General features: G+C 41.0%; 1 protein-coding gene across 1 annotated transcript in view; it reads right to left on the reverse strand.

Annotated features, from left to right (window-relative positions):
• The window catches only part of LOC122549508 (regulator of G-protein signaling 22-like), a 119,433-nt gene that overhangs the window by 58,463 nt on the left and 41,844 nt on the right, over positions 1–19,126 (reverse strand). Inside the window, exons 10-13 of the mRNA XM_043689367.1 lie at positions 15,109–15,220; positions 12,861–12,986; positions 7,866–7,967; positions 1,976–2,170 (exon numbers count right to left, since the gene is read on the reverse strand). Of these exons, the coding sequence (XP_043545302.1) occupies positions 1,976–2,170; positions 7,866–7,967; positions 12,861–12,986; positions 15,109–15,220 (535 nt within the window). The remainder of the gene's footprint in view (positions 1–1,975; positions 2,171–7,865; positions 7,968–12,860; positions 12,987–15,108; positions 15,221–19,126) is intronic.

Here is a 19,126-nt window from a genome sequence, read left to right on the forward strand (position 1 = left end):
GTGGGGTAGGTATAGGACAGATGTTAGGGGTAGGTTCTTTACTCAGCGAGTCGTGAGTTCATGGAATGCCCTGCCAGTAGCAGTGGTGGACTCTCCCTCATTATGGGCATTTAAGCGGGCATTGGATAGGCATATGGAGGATAGTGGGCTAGTGTAGGTTAGGTGGGCTTGGATCGGCACAACATCGAGGGCCGAAGGGCCTGTACTGCGCTGTATTCTTCTATGTTCTATGTTCTATTTTAGGATTCGAAGAAGAGAACTTGGTCAAACATACAAAGAGTTTGAAAAGATCAAACAATGTTACTGACAGGTGGATAAGGGCACTAAAAGTAGATCAAATATTTGATGCTCTTAGACAGCAATTATTTTGGAGATGTTCAAAAATTCACATCCACAAGAACTCATGTGGAAGAGCAAAGATAGCCTTCTGGTATTAATCTCACCAGGGCAGATGACGGAATTTGAATTCAATAAAAATCTGGAATTAAGAATCTGATTGTGACCCTAAATCCATTGTCAATTGTAGGAAAAACATTAGTGTTCACCTGGTTCACTAATGTCCTTTAGGAAAGGAAATTGCCATCCTTACCTGGTCTAGCCTACATGTGACTCCAGAACCACAGCAATATGATTGATTCTTAACTGCCATCTCACCTAGCCTGTGACATCCTCATCCCATTAAAGAAAAAAAATGTTAGGACTATAAAGTTAGCAGTGGAAATGGCAGATGATTAAGAGTTGGTTCATAAATCAAAGTTTGGCTTTCAACATTAGAAATTGGGGAAAAGAGAAATACTCAATTGGTTAGGGAAAAGGAGATTGCATTGAAAATAACAAAGATAGTTTACCAAAGGGTAAAAAGGAAGCTCAAGAGGGGAAAAGGGCAGTAAAAAAGCTCAGGTGTTTTCACTGTAATAAAGTAAGCCACATGAAGTCGCAGTGTTGTTAGTTTTAAAAGGTACTGGGAAACTGATGTATGAAAACAGCAAAAGCCAGTGAGCTTTGCTGAAGTGGTAAAGGAAAGCTATAAAAGAATGTGGTTGAGAAGACAGTGCCAAATCTCCTCAAAGAATTTTCTTGCGTGGGTAAGGTTTACTCATGTTTGCTAGGAGGAGTATGAAATGAAATTAAGATTGTAAGAGATACGGGAGTAAGTCAATCTTTGATGGTGAGATATGAGGACTTCTGTAATTCAGAAGGAATATTGCCAGAAAATGTGGTGATATGTGGAATTCATGGTGAGAAGAAGTGTTCTTCTCACCATGAAGTGAGATTGAGATCCGGTGAAAAATGGTGAAGTGATGCTAGGAGTAACAGAGAAATTCTCAGAAAGATAGTTTATCCTTGGTAATGATACTGCTGGATCACTGGTGAGCATGATGCCTACTGTGGTTGAAAAGCCAGTGGAAAATCAGGCAACTGAGGTGTTACAGGAAGTATATTTTGGGACTTTTCCCGAATGGATGATAACAAGGTCACAGAGCCATAGGTTGAAACAGGAGTAGAAATCAAGGAGTAAAGATAAGGAAGTTGAAGTTCAATGATCAGAAACTATGTTTGCTCAAGTGGTTGAGAGTAAATAAGAACAGGTGGAGGACATATACATCTCTTAAAACCACAGTATCATCACACCAGACCTTTAGTTGTAGCTGAGAGAGAGAGAGAGAGATAGCTTTCACAGCCAATTTCAAAAATCAAACAACTACTGAAAGTTAAACTAAAACCCATGTTCTGTGGCAGCCTGACTCCACCCATTCATGCTTCTATTGCTCTAATTTTTAAAATAATATAAGGCCTCACAAGCTGCTTATTTTATTGGCTTGGAAGAAACAGATCAATACCTATGCCTCAAAACCTCTCTTCAGAAAAGCCAGGACAAAATACACCTCTTAAAGCCGTAGTATCATCATAAAAATATTAAATGGTCTATTTTGAAGCTCATTGAAAAAGAGGTATTTGGATATACCAACCGTACCTTTCTGAATTTCGACATGTCCATTTCAATCATGTGCATCCAAGGTACCAGTAGCAAGATGAGAACATATACCTCCACATCATCGAACAGTTCTTCAAAAGGTGGCTCCAGCTCTTGATAGATTATTTTCTTGTTTTCTACACCAATTTCCACATCTTCTGGAGATTTGTCAACAATGTATTTAGCAAAAATGAACTGAAACAAGTGGACAAATTGTGAAAAGGTAAGTTTAGGACCAGGTTTTAGTGGTATCTTAAAACTATTTTTGAAAAGTGCTTTTCAGATGTAATAGGCTGAATGGCCTCCTAATGCACTGTAACGATTCTGGTATTCTTAATTCCTGCAATCCAATTCCTGGATTGCAGAGTTAGTCATAAAAAAGGCGGGTCAGTAACTAAAGAAATTTCTGCGCTACCTAATCTGGATTGACAGCTGTTCACCCTCTGCTTAGACAATACAGAATGCAACAATCTTAATTTCACGAATTTGTCGTGAGATATGGTAGGTTTTATGAAAGTCATGATAAAACAGCATTTCTGCTTCAACAATCTGTTACATGGAAATAAAGTTAACAAGAAGTCTATGACTCTATGACTCTAAGTCTATTCAAGATTAAAGCCAAGTAGGTCACATCTATTAAAGCAATCATGACCTGGTGCTTGCAATCCTTGGGCATGTAGAAACTTCAGAATACTTCCTGTGCCCTGTGGGGTTGATATATGTATCTCCAGCTGCCTTTGCTTCAGGTGTCAGTTCACACTTTCGATGGGCAAGTGTAATCAGTGTGGAAAATCAGGATTACTAAGAGTTTTCGGTATTTATTTATTACAGTTGTGAGGTTCATAAACCTTTCAGACTTTGGAACTGTAGCTTTATATTTAGGACAACTGAAGGGGGATGTACATGACCTGTTCTACAAATAGATGATTAATCATTCAAAGTCAAAAAAAAATCACGCTTGTAGACAATGGATGTTGTCTCTGAGTCTACAATAAATCGACCAAGTCTTCCAAGTCCCATAAAGGTGTTGTTGGTATTGGGATTATAAGCAGTAGTGCTACAAACCTTTTATTTATTCTAAGATGAAAGGCAGTTGGGAGCAAAGATAGCTCGATATAAAATGTGTTTCACGCTGCCATGACGAAGGCAGAAGAAATCATTTGTGAGATCAGATGACAGGTTTCCTTACAAATCCTTATCACAGGAACTTAAAACAAAAAGTGCTGGAGATCACAGAAGGTCAGGCACATCCATGGAGAGAGAGCAAGGTAACACTTTGAGTCGAGATGACATTTCATCAGAGCTGATGTGAAGTGTGGAGGTGACAGCATTTATGCAATAATGGGGCAGGGGTATGATGTTGATTAGGCGGAAGTGGGTACTGCAGATGCAAGTACTTGCCGGAACGTTTCAGAGAACACCTCTGGGACACCCGAACCAACCAACCCAACCACCCCGTGGCTCAACACTTCAACTCCCCCTCCCACTCCACCAAGGACATGCAGGTCCTTGGACTCCTCCCCAAGTCCCTCCTCCCTACCTTTTATCTTAGCCTGCTGGACACACTTTCCTCATTCCTGAAGAAGGGCTTATGCCCAAAACGTCGATTCTCCTGTTCCTTGGATGCTGCCTGACCTGCTGCGCTTTTCCAGTAACACATTTTCAGCTCTGATCTCCAGCATCTGCAGTCCTCACTTTCTCCTCCATGATGTTGATTAGTTGAGATTTTTGACCTAGTTCGCATTAAGTGATTGGAATGTGAGAATGGTAGAATAATGATGTGTCTAACTGCCAGACTGAAAAGAACTGACAGTCCATCTGTGGTAGAGGGAAGGGGGAGAAGAGAGGGTGATAGAGAGTGTAGCAAGCAAAGCTAAAAGAAAGGGAAGGAATGGGTTCATAGTTTGAAGATGCTCAACTCAATATTAAGTCTAGAAGGTGGTAAAGTGTCTAGTTTGAAGATGAGAAGTTGATCCTCCAGTTGGTGCTGAGATTCACTGAAGCACTGCAGCATACCCATGCAATACAATTGGACATGCAATCAGGACACTATGTTAAAATTGCTGGCTACAGGAAGGTTGGGGTCATGCTTGCACAAAGATTGAATGTGTTCCGCAAAGCGGTCATCCAGTCTGCATTTGGTTTCTTCAAAGTACAGTAAGCCACATTTGGTGCAGCAAATATAATACGCAAGATTGGAGGAGGTACATGTGAAATGCTGCTTTACAATGGTGACAGTAAGGACTGCAGATGCTGGAGATTCGAGTTGAGAGTGTGATGCTGGCAAAGCACAGCAGGTCAGGCAGCATCCAAGGAGCAGGGAAATCTATGTTTCGGGCAAAAGCCCTTCATTCAGGAGGGCTTTTGCCCAAAACGTAGATTTTCTTGCTCTTCAGATGCTGCCTGACCTGCTGTGCTTTTCCAGCACCACACTGCTGCTTCACAATGCCTGTTTAGGTCCTTGGAGGTGAAGGGACAGGTGTAGCAACTTCTGCGGTTACATGGGAAGGTGCACAGACATGGGGTTGCTGTTGGTAATCGAGGAATGGACTAGTGTGCCCGGGAAAGAAGAAGCGGAGTGAGGGGAAGATGTGTTTGGTGGTGGTATTCTGATGGAGTTGTCTGGAATGGCAGAGAATGATCCTTTGAATGCGGAGGCTGGTGGGTGAAAAGTGAGGACAAGGGGAACCCACTCATGCTGTTGTGAGTGATGGGAAAGGGCAAGGGAGGAAGCATAGATGGTAAGTCAGATGCTGCCCCCTCCACACTTCACTTCAGCTCTGATGAAAAGTCATCTAGACTCAAAAATGTTAGTTTGCTTTCTCTCCATGAATGCTGCCTGACCTGCTGTGATCTCCAGCATTTCTTGTTTTTAGTTCTGATTCCTGCATCTGCAGTAATTTTCTCTTATCACAGAAAGACAGTTTTTCTTTGTAGTCTGCAGTTATCTGAGTGTCACAGTATAGGTATTAGAGGCAGCTCACTCTATTTTATCTGAACAAGAGAAAATACTGACTCCATTGCGCACAACATAAAAAAATGGGTGGAACTTAAACTCAGATTGAAATAACTGAGTTTGTGAGGACTTAACGGAGACTGGAAGGTGTGACTTGCTTTAGCAAGAACATCCTTCACTATGAAAGAACTAGATTAGAAATTAACCCCTGGGAAATTAAAATAGAAGTAACTGATTGTAATCTGGGAACAGCCGAAGGCAGCTTGCCATAAAAGGTTTAGTTCTGTGGAGAGGATGACGTGTGTTAAAAACAAAAGAGACCAACAGATTTCTGTAATGTAAAGTATAAATTGCATGCATGAAGAAAACAATGACTTTTGATGTATTCATACAAAAGTTTAAAATGTCAGCGTTGATTGCGAAAGCTTTCCACAAAAGAACGACTTTAAATGTCTTCCAGTCGTTAATAAAGTTATATTTAAAAGCAGTGGCAGAAAAGTTGGAAATAAACTTAAAATTTGGCACAAGCAAGGCAGAAATAGTTGAGCTTTTCAAACTTGACAGAGACAAAGATAAATCAGATACATTACAGAAGACATAAAATGCTGGAGATCTCAGAGGGCCAGGCAACATTCACAGAGAGATAGAAAGCTAACGTTTTAAGTCTAGATAACTCTTCATCAACTTATGTTTACTTCACCAACTTGCTTTCTGGATTTTAACACACAGTCCTAAGAAAACCTAAGAATATAAGAAATGGAAGCAGGGAGGACCACACAACCTACACACACACACACACACACACACACACACACACACACACACACACACACAGCAGAGGCAGTGATAAACCGTAAAACTGCACTGAGAAGTCCAAATTCATGACAAATAAATAGGAAGGTGGGTTGGAATTGGGAGTGAAGTAGCTGAGAAGGCGATAGGTAAGTGAAGGGGTTGGTGGGGGGGAGGCAATGGTGATAGGTTGAAGGGGAGGATGGAGAGGATAGGTGGGAAGGAAGATGGACAAATAGGACAGTTCAAAAGGGCAGTGCCGATTTCAAGGATTGGATCTGGGATGAGGTGGGGGGAGGGGAGATGAGGAAACTGGTGAAGTCGACATTTATGCCATGTGATTGGAGAATCCCAAGGTGGAAGAACACCCCTTGTGTCAGGTGATTTGGATTTGGCAGTAGAGGCGACCCAAGACTAGCATGTCCTTCGTGGATTGGGAGAGGTTGTTAAAGTGGTTGGCTACAGGCCGGTGGGATTGTTTGGTGTGTGTGTGTGTCCCATAGATGTTCCCTGAAACATACCACAAGTTGGCATCCTGTCTCCCCAACATAGAGGAGACCACATCGAGAGAAACAGACACAGTAGATGAGGTGTTTGGATGTGCAGGAAAATCACTGCTAGATGTGGAAGGATCTTTTGGAGCATTGGATAAAGGTGAAGGGGGAGATGTGGTCACAGGTTTTATATCTCTTGTGGTGGCCAGTGAAGGTTCCGGGAGTGGAGGGTAGGTTGGTGGTGGGGGTGGGATGAACCTAACGAGGGAGTCACAGAGGGAATGGTCTCTACGGAATGCTGATAGGGGTGGTGAAGGAAATATATCTCTGGTGGTGGGGTCTGATGGTAGGTGGCAGAAATTGTGGGGATAATACGCTCAATCCACAGATTAGTGGATGAAAGGTGAGGACCAGTGAAGTTCTATTGTTGTTGTGGTTGGAGGGGTGGGGTTCAAGGGCGGAGATGTGGGAAGTGGAGGAGATGTGCTGGAGGGTACTGTTGATCACCTAGGAGGGGAAATTGCAATCCTTGGAATAGGAGGCCATCTGGGATGTCCTTGAGTGGAAAAGCTCCTCCTGGGAGTAGATACGGCGGAGGCGGAGGAATTGAGAGTAAGGGATAGAGTTGTTACAGGAGGAGGGATGGGAGGAGGTGGGTCCATGTTGAGTCAGTCACCAGAGATGGAAGCAGGTCCAGTTGCAGGGTCCCATTACCAATCTCCAGCCACAGGTAGACACCAGGCTCAGGGTGGGCAGAGGATCATGACACAGAAAAAGTCATATCCCCTGGACACAACATATCACCTAAATCTCTGAGCAACAGTGTCTGCAAAGACTCTTTTCCAGATAACCGTGGGCAGCACGGTGGCCCAGTGGTTAGCACTGCTGCCTCATAGCGCCTGAGACCCGGGTTCAATTCCCACCTCAGGCGGCTGACTGTGTGGAGTTTGCATGTTCTCCCCGTGTCTGCGTGGGTTTCCTCTGGGTGCTCCGGTTTCCTCCCACAGTCCAAAGATGTGCAGGTCAGGTGAATTGGCCATGCTAAATTGCCTGTAGTGTTAGGTAAGGGGTAAATGTAGGGGTATGGGTGGGTTGCGCTTTGACGGGTCGGTGTGGACTTGTTGGGCCGAAGGGCCTGTTTCCACACTGTAATGTAATGTAATGTAATCTAATCTAATCTAATAACTCATCACATCCCACACACTAATATAAAATGCATCCCTTTATCTCAATAACACACTGTTCTCACAAAACTTTAGACTTAACACAGCAACAGCAGAGTGATTTTTGAATATTTCTATGTTTGATTTATATTCTAGAACAATTTAATTTGAATTCTTATCTCTTGCCTGTAGCAATATTGCACTGAAGTTACTTGTTACAGCATGTAGTTTGGTCCTGTTTGTTAACACCTCAGATAAAGTGCATAAGTGCCTCCGAAGCTTTTTAAAATTGCTTCTAATGCAGCCTACCACATTTACTGAATAAAACCAACCAGAATATCTTACTTTTGTGACATTTTCTGCCTTTTCTTATCTTTCCCATTTATTACCCCAAAACACTCTTTAAGCAACTCCTCAGTCCTCCATCCAGATCAGGATCACCAAGCATTGCTAATTATTTTAATACTCTTTATTTCATAGCTTGCCTGAGCTTGTCTCCTGAGTTTGAAAGGCTGAAAGACTTCTGTATAAAAAAGTCGTTGATACTCTTTCAGGTCAAACCACAGGTTGATGCAGTTCTTCCATAACTGCAAGAGAGTGAGGAAAAAAATGATTTCATATTTTACACAGCAATACTGTTCAAACTACCAAGGAAGTTAGCTTAGCACAGTTGACTGGACAGCTGATTTACAATGGAGATTGATGCCAAGAGTGTGGACTTAATTCCTACACGAGCTTAGGTTATAAAGAACTTCTCTTGAAGAGTGGTTAAACCACCACCAGTCATCTTTCCCGAAAGAGAGAGCAGTCCTATGCTCTGGTGACTTTATCTTTTTATCCAATCTACCATTCTGCATAGCTATTGAAGTCTGAAACAGGTTCACAATGATAATTGATGAATTCTACAAAAAAAGTTAAAAATTAACTGAATACCATGCAGTCATGTTGCTTAAGACAGCAAGGAATACACTATACAGAAATGTCCAGCAACCTTTGAGGGATAATTTATTACATTACAATCAAACTCAGAACTAACAGAAGCTGGGAAGAGAGCCTAGAACAGCACATCATTAAGGAGCAACTCTCTCAAATGCATCACATTAGTCTCCACTGCTGCATTTACAGTTCGTTTTCAACCCAGCAGAATATTTCTGTCCCAGTGGAAGTGGTTGAACTCAATTGAGCGAGAGTTCATAAATAAGATTCCTGACGTCAGGATAAAGTTTTGAAAGAAAGTTGTCTGATCTTAAAGGGTGATCACCTTTCTGGCTGCAGTTGTCAGGAAGCTTATCTGCATGTCGAGCACCTCCTTAAAAACAGAACTAGCTGGAATTAAGTGTTTGCTCTCAATTAACTTCCAGCCAAGCGAGAAATCCATCCTTTCAGATACCTGACCACATAAACCAGAATGTTCTGAGGAAGAGTCACCGGACTTGAAACGTTAACTCTGATTTCTCTCCACAGATGTTGAGACCTGCTGAGCATTTCCAGCAATTTTTTTTTGTCCCTGGAAATAATCTTGAGAATGAGTGTAAACCTCAAGTGCATGGTCTAAATATTTTCTCATCAACCTGCTCAGGGATGTTATAAAACACCTCTGAAATAGCTGGAAATTGAACCCAGGCCTCTTGGCCCAGGGATAGTGACACTACCACTGTGCCACAACAGCCCTTTCATAGGCTTGGTATGTGCTTGGTATGTTCTTGTGAACAACTTCAGGCATATATGTTACTGATGTGAGGCAATAAGAAGGTGTCATTCTGATGGGAGAGATGTTCCTCTCATTTCAATTTCAGATAAACATATCAGTACCAAATAACAACAGGGCAAGTGAATATATATTTCTGGAAGTGTAAACTAAATTTATATATTGAACACCCATGACATCCACCTGCCCTTGAAATGTCTTCTGCTTTATTTGCCTATCATGATGTTGAGTTGTGACCCCAATGTCCATGCCAGAGGAGAAGGCAACGTACTGACTGCTACACTTTGGTGACTTTGGAGAGTGTCCTCTGGAGGCTTGGGCAGGATGACAGTCTGCTACACAAATCGAGGTGCACTGCACCTTTCTTGAGGTGGCTTGACTGTAGCCAATGAGAGAACAAGTGGAGGGGAGGCGTAAAACCTCTGGAGTCTCGTGAGACGTAGCACTCAGGGAAGCTCCATTTCTCTGCAGGTGCTGATGGCACTTTTCTGCCTCCTTGAGACAAAGGGATACCTGAATTAAGTTTGAATTTCCCCTCTTGCTTTACTGCTGACATAGGCTACAGCTATGGATTCCAGATTTGCACATGTACCTGCCAGCCACTGTAGGTTATGCAGGACTTGGATCTTAAATGTGGCCTCCAATGTTCTCACGGAAGTATCCTCACTTGCTTTTTGAGGCATTCCTATTACCTCAATGGCTCAGGAGGTGTTTCAATTTCCCCTGCAAGCTCTGTGGCCTGTTCTTCATTTGGATGGTATACCCCACACTCCTCCATTGGTTTGGGCCTGCCCCCTCCTGTTCTAGATCTATCTTGTTCAGCAAACTGAGCAAGAGGATTGAGAATGATGTAATGACTACACCAGCATTTTAAAGGTATCCACAGCATGACAGAGCACTCCCCATTGAGTGATTAGGAAGCACATTGCTCAGGAACAGGTCGAATATTGAGTGCATGAAGTGGCTGTTAGTCCTTCCGTGCACATTATAATGTATTGCTGAGGCTTGCAGGTGATCATACCATGTGACGTACCTGTGCACTGACACAGTTAGACCGAGTGATCTTCCTATAAGTCAGCGGTGAGTTGAGGATTCCATGTATCCTTGAGATATGCAGGAGATAGTTTGCACTTCCTGCACTGGTTCTGGGTTTTTCTGTATGTGTCACCAGCTTAGGCCTGTATTAAGGGTTTACCTCAGGCCTCCTAAAACTAAAGGGACATCCTGCCGTCATCACTGGGGAAGTGACTCTTGCTGCTTTCATGGTTGCACCAGACCAGAATCTCTAGCAAGGTATAACTGAGCTTTGGGGCCAATTTCTGTCTACTCTGAGGCATCTTGATAGACTGGGGATGAGCAATACAGGCTTCAGAAATCCTATGGGTTTGCAGTGAGTGAAGGACTGCCCAATTGGCCTTCAACTATGACGCCTGTACCTTTGGCCCCAGAAGATCCTGGCATCGGGTGAGAACTTCCTTTAAATTTGTCAATTAAACCACCGGCTTAATAGGGAGCTGAAAACCCATTTTGGGTTATGTGTAAGTGATGACTTCTAATGTGCTCGATTGCAGTACTCAGTTTAAAATGAAATATTCTGTTTGCAGTTTCAGTGTTTGTTTCCCTAGAAACAAAGAAGATCAGTTTCCTTTCTCTGATTATCTTTCTGGTTTCCATTTAGTCTCTATTTTCAGTCAGTGTTCTGCTTCAAGAAATACAAAAATTGCTCACACAGTTTCCATCAAAATTTTGAAGATATAAGGTGTTCTCTATTAGGAAAGTAATTTGGGAATTGATGAACAGTTGCACCATTTTTGAAAAATGCAATAAAAACAATAGCATCTGACCCATCAAGTGGATTAATCGCTACTCTCAAGATGGTCATGGCGAAGAAGCATCGCTTGGGCAACTCTGCCCAAGGGCTCGTCCACATCCCTCTGCTCTTCTGGTCGCAGAGGCATCAGCAGTAGCAGACCCTCAAGCTCCTGGCATGGGGTGAGGACTGCCTTTAGGTTTGCCAATCAACTCACCCAATGAATGAAAATGGCAGCAGAGGCCTGGGGGGCAGTGAGGCTGAGTAAGTGTTGAAGGAGGAGGTCTCTGGTAATGGCGGCATCAGTGCCAGGATGAGGCAGACATGGCTTCACCCCATCCCGAGTCTCCTGGTGAGTGAGGAGTAGTCTCAGGCTTAATCCCCTGGTCCTGACTCATAGGCTGAGTGGAGGCTCCAGGTCAGTGGCTAGACATGGGTGCCTGATGACAGAGGCAGTGTTGATGATGTGTGTGGTCTCAGTGCAGTGCCCTGTACCACTGGAGGAAGCTGCATCAACAAGATTGGCCCAGTGTGAAATCATGGCAGCAGTGGCATTGGATGGATATGAGATGGCGCCGGAGGGTGGCGAATCTTAATTCCAGCGGTGAAGCGCATTTGCAGCACTGCCATTGGTTTAGTAGCAGGACTTGGGGTGGTGGTGGAGGAGCCTGATCCAGGCCCACAGTTGAGCTGGAAGCGGGAGCTGTTCGCAATGAAACCCCTAACTTTATTGAGATAAGACTATAATTTTATTGTTTTATTTTTCCGACTTTATATTCTGTCTTTTTGTGTATTTTCTGCACTAAGAGTGGCGACACTAAATAACACTTTCTACTGTATTTGTAACAAATACAGGTGACAATAAATAAATCAAAACAAATCAAACCCATTTTTGTGTATCATCTGTTTAAAACTTTAAACCATGTAGAAATTCTTCCAGTTTGAGGGCATAGTTCCTCACTCCATGATACACAAACAAGGGATGAGCATTGCGCTTCTCCCACATCTCTTTGTACTGTGGTGTGGTCATAATATGTACTGGTGGTCCTTCTTCCTAAATATTAACAAGTTTATTTGAGCATCATCTTAAAGAATAAAGACTGTTGCAAACTAGTCATTTAGTATAATATAATCATACACTGAGAGTCCTTCCTAACCTGTCCCTCAGCATCTTTCACTGACCCAATACAGTTCTTGAGTAAAGGTATGATGTTTGAAAGTAAGATCTTGAAGCACAAAGGTCAAGGGAAATCTGGAGCTCTCTTTCTCGAAAGACTTTGGATGCTGAAAAGTTGAAAACTAAGACCAACAGATTTTTTTTTTTCCAGCAACAGCGCCAAACAGTATGAAGCTAAGGCAGCATTAGGATCTGGATCACCCATGACCTACCTGACTGGTGGATCAGACTGAGAAATGGAAGAAAAAAGTAATTCTATATTCTTCAATTTTTCCTTAGCTTAGTAAATTTTTTTTATTCCTTCGTGGGACTAGAGTATCGCGAGCTGGCCAACATTTATATCAACTTGGGCTTCCTTGCGTATACTGCCCAAGTGCCTAGATATTCTTAGTGTGTGATCAACATAAATGGATAAATATAATAGCACAATGGCTAAAATTCATCTGAAGCACTTGTTCAACAAATAACAATGAAGACATTGGCCAAACTCAGAATGGCCAACAATCTCTGTATAATTCTATATAAAACATCCAGTCTAACTATTGAAATATTAATCAAGTTATGACTAACGTTCTCAATAAAATTATGTGTAAAATTAGAAGCATATGAAAAATAGCACTGAAGTTCACTTGATTTACAAAGAACAGTCTTGGCAACATTAAGCCCAGCAAACTTGCTAGCTTGGAAGTGAAATCACTTTAGTTTTGAATTGGATGTCACATGGCAATTTTATTTTCAAACCAGTTAAAGAATAAAACCACTAACACAATATATATTTTGTTTACCGGATTTCCTGTTTGTTCACAAAAAGAAGTGAAAAGGTATCCAGTCCAGTTTTCCTTGTGCAGGGCCTGCAGCAAGTTATCCATTTTATAATCACATAAAGCTTCTTGGTAATTTGTGATCCGCATCTGTAGAAACATTTGCAGATAGATCACTTTAATTCAGCACCAGAAAGCATATCATGAACAGATTAAAATAAAACAACTTTAATATGCGTGTATTAAATGACAGTTTTGAAAGCATGTTAAACAGCTCAACAAACACAGCTGTCATAATTATGCATTTGGATTTAGCAGTAACCTTCCAGAGGTTTATCAGACAAGATAGTCTCAAGTGCAACACAGAGAATGCTGGATAAGCTCAGCAGGTGGAAAGCAGTATGCGTGGAGAGAAAATAGAATTAATGTTTTGATTCCATTGTGACGCTTCTTCAAAACTAAAAGATAATTGTAAAATGTTTTTTAAATATACTTTTGACAGAGATGGAGGAAGAGCAAAGGCGTAAATGGTATAGAGTCCCATTGCAAAAGACAAAGGGAGTATTAATGGTGGTGTAAGAGAAAAAGAGTTATAAAGTGAGTGCAAATTGAGGTTTGAAAAGGAGAGAATGGGTCCTTTCTCCCAAAAAGAAAGTAAATAAGACACAATCAAAGGTAGCTTTGGGGAAGAGCATTTAAATAAGATGGAGAATAAACATAATGAGGCCAGTTTCTGAAGTTATGGAATTTAATATCGACATTTGAGGCTGTCAAGCATTTAAGCCAAAAATGAGGTGTTGTTTCTCCAGCTTGCTATGTGCTTCATTAGAACATTGCAGTAAGCCCAGGACAGAAATATTAGCATGATTGCAAGTTGGTTTATTGAAATAACAAGCAACTAGCAGATCAGGGTTAAAAGTGAAGGCTCTGAAGGATAGTTTGCGAAACACATACTAAAAGATCACCAGGCAGAATTTTGGAAGAAATTGCTGTCAACAAAGGAGCCTGAGGAATTATGCTTCTTCAGCCTGATCAACCAAGTGAAGTTGTAAAAGTCTACTATTGCTTGTTAAGTATATCTCATTCTTTAATAAGCTTCTTTTTATTTAATATCCAAGAGTTCTGTCTTTCTGAATGGTTAAGTCTTGTTAAAACCAATGTGAATTTTAAATGCCAAATCGGGGTGGTTGAAATCAATCAAGCTACAGAGAACAAGATCAGATGACATAAATCTTTCCAAACAATCTATATTGGCATGATGACCTCTTCCTCATCTGTGAGTAGTGATAGAAAGTTAGTTTGCAAAATGTTTCTTGTGTCTTTCCTTATTTTAATTGGCAACATCTCTGTTATTAGTTGTCAAAGGATTGATATTACTCTTCACCACAGTCCTCTTCCTAACATAATTGTGAAAGAATTGTTATGTTGATTATTATATCCATTATACATTTCCTTCCATAATTCTTTACTGGTTATTACATTACATATTACTCTTCAATACATTGTTTATATTTGCCAAGTACTCTGGAATGTTTTGTAATTGCGTATACTTTTAATTTGATTTTATCTTAAACCATCTGTGGCAAGAAGAATTTTCTTCCTTTTGGAGCATAAACTGGTTCCCTGTTACATAAATCCTTTTTTAAACATCTCCTACTGACTTTCTGTTATTTTAATCATTAACAGGTTTACCCACTGTACTGTAGAAAAACAAACACAATAATACAGTTATTGAAAAAGTAAAATAAAAGCAGTAAATGACAGAAATACCCAGCAGGTGTGATAGCAGTTGTGGAAAGAGAAACAACATTAATGTTTCAGGTTGATCACCCACTGTCTAGTAACACTGGGTGGAACACTGGTCATAAAAGTAACTTTAAAGTTTTAAAAAATGTTTTCCACCCCTTGGGAACAGAATGTTGGCCACCTATTCTTAGCTCAGGTCAAATACAAATCAAGTTGACACAAAGTATAATTTCAGCAAATAGTTATTTAAAGTTTATATATTTTGGACAAAAAAAAAAATTGATAGAATAGCAGGAATCCCAGTAACACTGCCATATATGTCATAGGGCAACAAAACTCCATTCAAGCCACAAATGTTCAATCACAATGTCTGATTCTGCATGATGGCCATTGCTAGAAAAAGATAAAAACTGAACTATGAATCATGATTTAATAGGCCTGTTCATTACATTTTGCTCAGTATCGTACAGCTGAATGTAATAAATGCCTTGTTTTTCTCAGTTTATGCGTCCTACTGAGTACTTACCAGCTTCTCCAAATTGCTATTCTGTTTTGATTTATGTAACTTTAGATTTTCAAAAGCAAATACAGAATTTGCATCGTGAGACCAAATGCTGCCAACTGAAGTGAGAAGGTTACTGTTGGAAAGGAGATAATGACAACTTAGTAAAAATAATTGAACTACCTAAAATAAGCATTTTGTCAAAAGAAAATCCATTAAGAGCCTTTCAATATGGGGTGAATGCACAATTAGAAACTGTTATATGGGATTATTGGTTTTTTTGGTCTTTAGGTCAAAGATATAGGACAGTGCAGTTTGAATATTTGTCAATTTAATGAGTCAAAAATAAAGAGCCAGAAATCATTGTATATTCATATTACAGTGACCAGCATGTTTTAGAAAAAATAGCTAGCCAGCTTAGTATCTCTGATTTGTCAAGCTAGTGGATGAGGCAAAATAAAGAATATTTTCTTTTGGTCAATTTAAAAATAGCAGATGGTCTGCCTTTACCAATTTGGCTTTTCCCTTCTGATTTTCTCACTGTCTCACCCTTTTGAGAAATCATTTTGCAGACCCCCAAAAAGTCACTAATAATCCTCTAGGGCCAATATATCTCAGTTTTTCTCAAATTATGATTGGTTCAAGGACTCCCTTAAAACAGATTAGTATTCCCTGAGTCCTCCATCTAAATTATAATTTATACTTATGAAATTAAATTTACTGATGTACGATTTCTGAATGGATCAATCTAGGTTTCCAGAAGCTGATGTTACAATAAATTATTCAGTGCTTCTTCACACTTTCGTCTTGTCTCAGATGCAGGACAATTCTCAAAAAGGTGAAGTTAAAAATCACACAACACCATGTCATAGTCCATCAGGTCAATTTGGAAGTACAAGCTTGCAGAACACTGCTCTTTCGTCAGGTAGCTAGTGGGGCAGGATCATAGGACACAGAATTTATAGTAAAAGATCAAAGTGTCACATAATTGATGTGAAGTATTGAACAAATCTAAATTGCTGTTAAGTCTTTAATCACTTAGAATGGGGATACAGGTTTCGAGTGATTAATATGTACTTCTTTCAAGTCACGGTTAACACTGCTTCCTCACAGTGCCAGGGAAACGGTTTCGATTCCAGACTAGGGTGACTGTCTGTGTGAAGTTTGCGTATTCTCCCTGTGCCTGCGTGGGTTTCCTCCAGGTGCTCTGATTTCCTCCCACAGTTGCACATGTTTGGACTGTGGGAGGGAACTGGAGCACCCAGAGGAAACCCACGCAGACACGGGGAGAATGTGCAAACTCCACACAGTCGCCTGAGGCAGGAATTGAACCCGGGTCTCTGGCGCTGTGAGGCAGTAGTGCTAACCACTGTGCCACCATGCTGCCCACTAGTGTCAGTTAGGGGTAAATGTAGAGTAATAGGGTAGGGGAATGGGTTTGGGTGGAATACTCTTCAGAGGGTTGGTGTAGACCTGTTGGGCTGAAGGGCCTGTTTCCACACTGCAGGGATTCTATTTGTTCTGACGGTGCCAACTTCGACAAGGGAGCTTCCACAATATCCATCTTCTTCCTCAACTGAGGATTCCCCAGCACCCTAGTAGACAAGGCCCGCAGCTGGTTGTGACCCATCTCCTGCACTTCAGCCCTCACCCTGTCTCTTCTTTCCTGCAACAGTGATAGGGTCCACCTTGTCTTCACCTATCATCCCAACAGCATACACATCCAGATGATCATTAGCTGCCATTTCTGCCACCTCCAGCACAATGCCACTACTGGACACATATTCCCCTCCCCTGTCAGTCTTCTGCAAGCATTGTTCCCTGCAGGATATCTGGTCCACTCCTCCTTCACTCCCACTATCCTCCCCACAGTCCCATGTCACTTTCTCCTATAACCACAGAAGCTGTAACACCTGGCCATTTACTTCTGTCCTCCTCATTATGTCAAGGGCCCAAACACACCTTGCAGATGAAACAGCATTTTACCTGCACTTTACACAATCTAGTCTAGTGCATTCACTGATCATAATGTGGTCTCCTCTACACTGGGGGAATGAAGCATAGACTGGGTGACTGCAATGCAGAACACCTACATTCTGTCTGCAAAAAAGACCTGAGCTCCCAGTTGTCATTTACATCGACATATGAACATATTCCCCGGCCAACATCTCTGTCTCATGCTTGCTGCAATACTCCAGCAAAGCTCAGCGTAAGCTGGGAAAACTGTACATCATTTTCCTCTTGGGAACTCCACAGCCTTCTGGACTCAATATTGAGTTCAACAATTTTAGAGCTTGAAGCACATTCTATCATTTTCTACCCCAACTCCCACACACCAGGCCTTATTATCACATGGTCTGCTATTACAAACAAATCATTGTTAGTCACGAGTAGTCCCCATTAGTAGGTATTCATTCTCCACAGCTGACCATTCCCCACTCCTTTGTCTGTCCAACTGTTCTCTCTCTTTGGGCTCTAGCTCCACCTATCATATACTCCTTAACCCTATCTTCTGCATAAAAAACCTTCTTCCTAATTACCATCAGTTCTAAGGAAGGGTCACTGGACCTGAAATGTTAATTCTGATTTCTCTCCACAGACGCAGCCAAACCTGCTGAGCTTCTGTTTTTGTTTCTGATTTTCAGCATTTGAAGTTCTTTCGATGTTTGTCTTAACCTTTCAGCCTGTCCCATTGTGATATGGTGCAATACCATTCCACCCATCAAAATTTGATCACAATGTTTTACAGCATCAGTGAGAAAAAAGTCAATAGTTGAGATCAATTCCCAACCTCCATAATTGTACATCCAAACAAAATTGTTGACAGTTCCTAACTCAAGTTATGTCCACCCCACAACCCCTCTGTTTACTAACCTACACTGTTACTCAACAAGAATCATTGTGAGTTTATAATTCTCATCCTCATTTTCAAGTCCTGCCTGGGTCTTAATCCTCACCACCTTTCCACTTTTCCATGCTCTAAATCTTTATTTCTCTCTAGTTCTGGCTCTGAATGACTCTTCCTTTGATGAACATGCCTTCAACTGCCAAGGAGTTAGACTTCTGAATTTCCACCATAAATCTCTGAGCCCCTCCACCTCTCTGTATTCCTTTATCCTAAAAGATTCTGCTGTTGCAAAGATTTTGGCAATTTTCCTAATATTTAATCATAGAGGTTGGTTGTAAATTCTCACAAAAAACTTTCAGAAATTAATTGAACTATCTAAATGGAAGCTGTTGTCAACTCTATTTCTAATAACCTTGTTAGGACATCATTATTAGGTGGATAGCAAGATTTGTCATAATGAGGATACTTGTGATTTAATACAGAATCCTGGTTGTCTTTTCTCATTGGTCCTCTTTGGGATATGGGCACGGTGGGCAAATCTGACATTTGTTATCATTCCAAAAATGGCATCAATGAGGTGTTGGTGTTGTGGCAAATGTTTGAACAACTGCAGTCCTTGGGTTTACATACATCCACAGTGCTACTGGGAAGCCAGTGCCAGGATTTCATGCAGCAAAGCAGAAAGAAAGCCAACACAGTTTAAAGTTAAAAATCACACAACACCAGGTTATAGTCCAATAGGTTTAATTGGAAGCACTAGCTTTCGGAGAGCTACTCCTTCATCAGGTGGTTGTGGAGTACACAATTGTAAGGCACAGAATTTATCGCAAAAGTTTACAGTGTGATGTAACTGAAATTATACATTGAAAAATAGCTTGATTGTTTGTTAAGTCTCTCATCTGTTAGAATGACCGTAACAGTTTCACTTCTTTCATATGTTGATCCCTGTGGGACTAACACCTTCAACATCTTATCTGGCCTGACACCAATTGTTACAGTTAACCTGAGAATGTAACTTTTAAAAAAGGTTTTGTGATTTACATATGAAAGAAGTGAAACTGTTATGGCCATTCCAACAGATGAGAGACTTAACAAACAATCAAGGTATTTTTCAATGTATAATTTCAGTTACATCACACTGTAAACCTTTGCGATAAATTCTGTGTCTTACAATTGTGTACTCCACAACCACCT

Source organism: Chiloscyllium plagiosum, chromosome 4, assembly GCF_004010195.1.
Source record: "Chiloscyllium plagiosum isolate BGI_BamShark_2017 chromosome 4, ASM401019v2, whole genome shotgun sequence".
NCBI classification, from domain to species: domain Eukaryota; kingdom Metazoa; phylum Chordata; class Chondrichthyes; order Orectolobiformes; family Hemiscylliidae; genus Chiloscyllium; species Chiloscyllium plagiosum.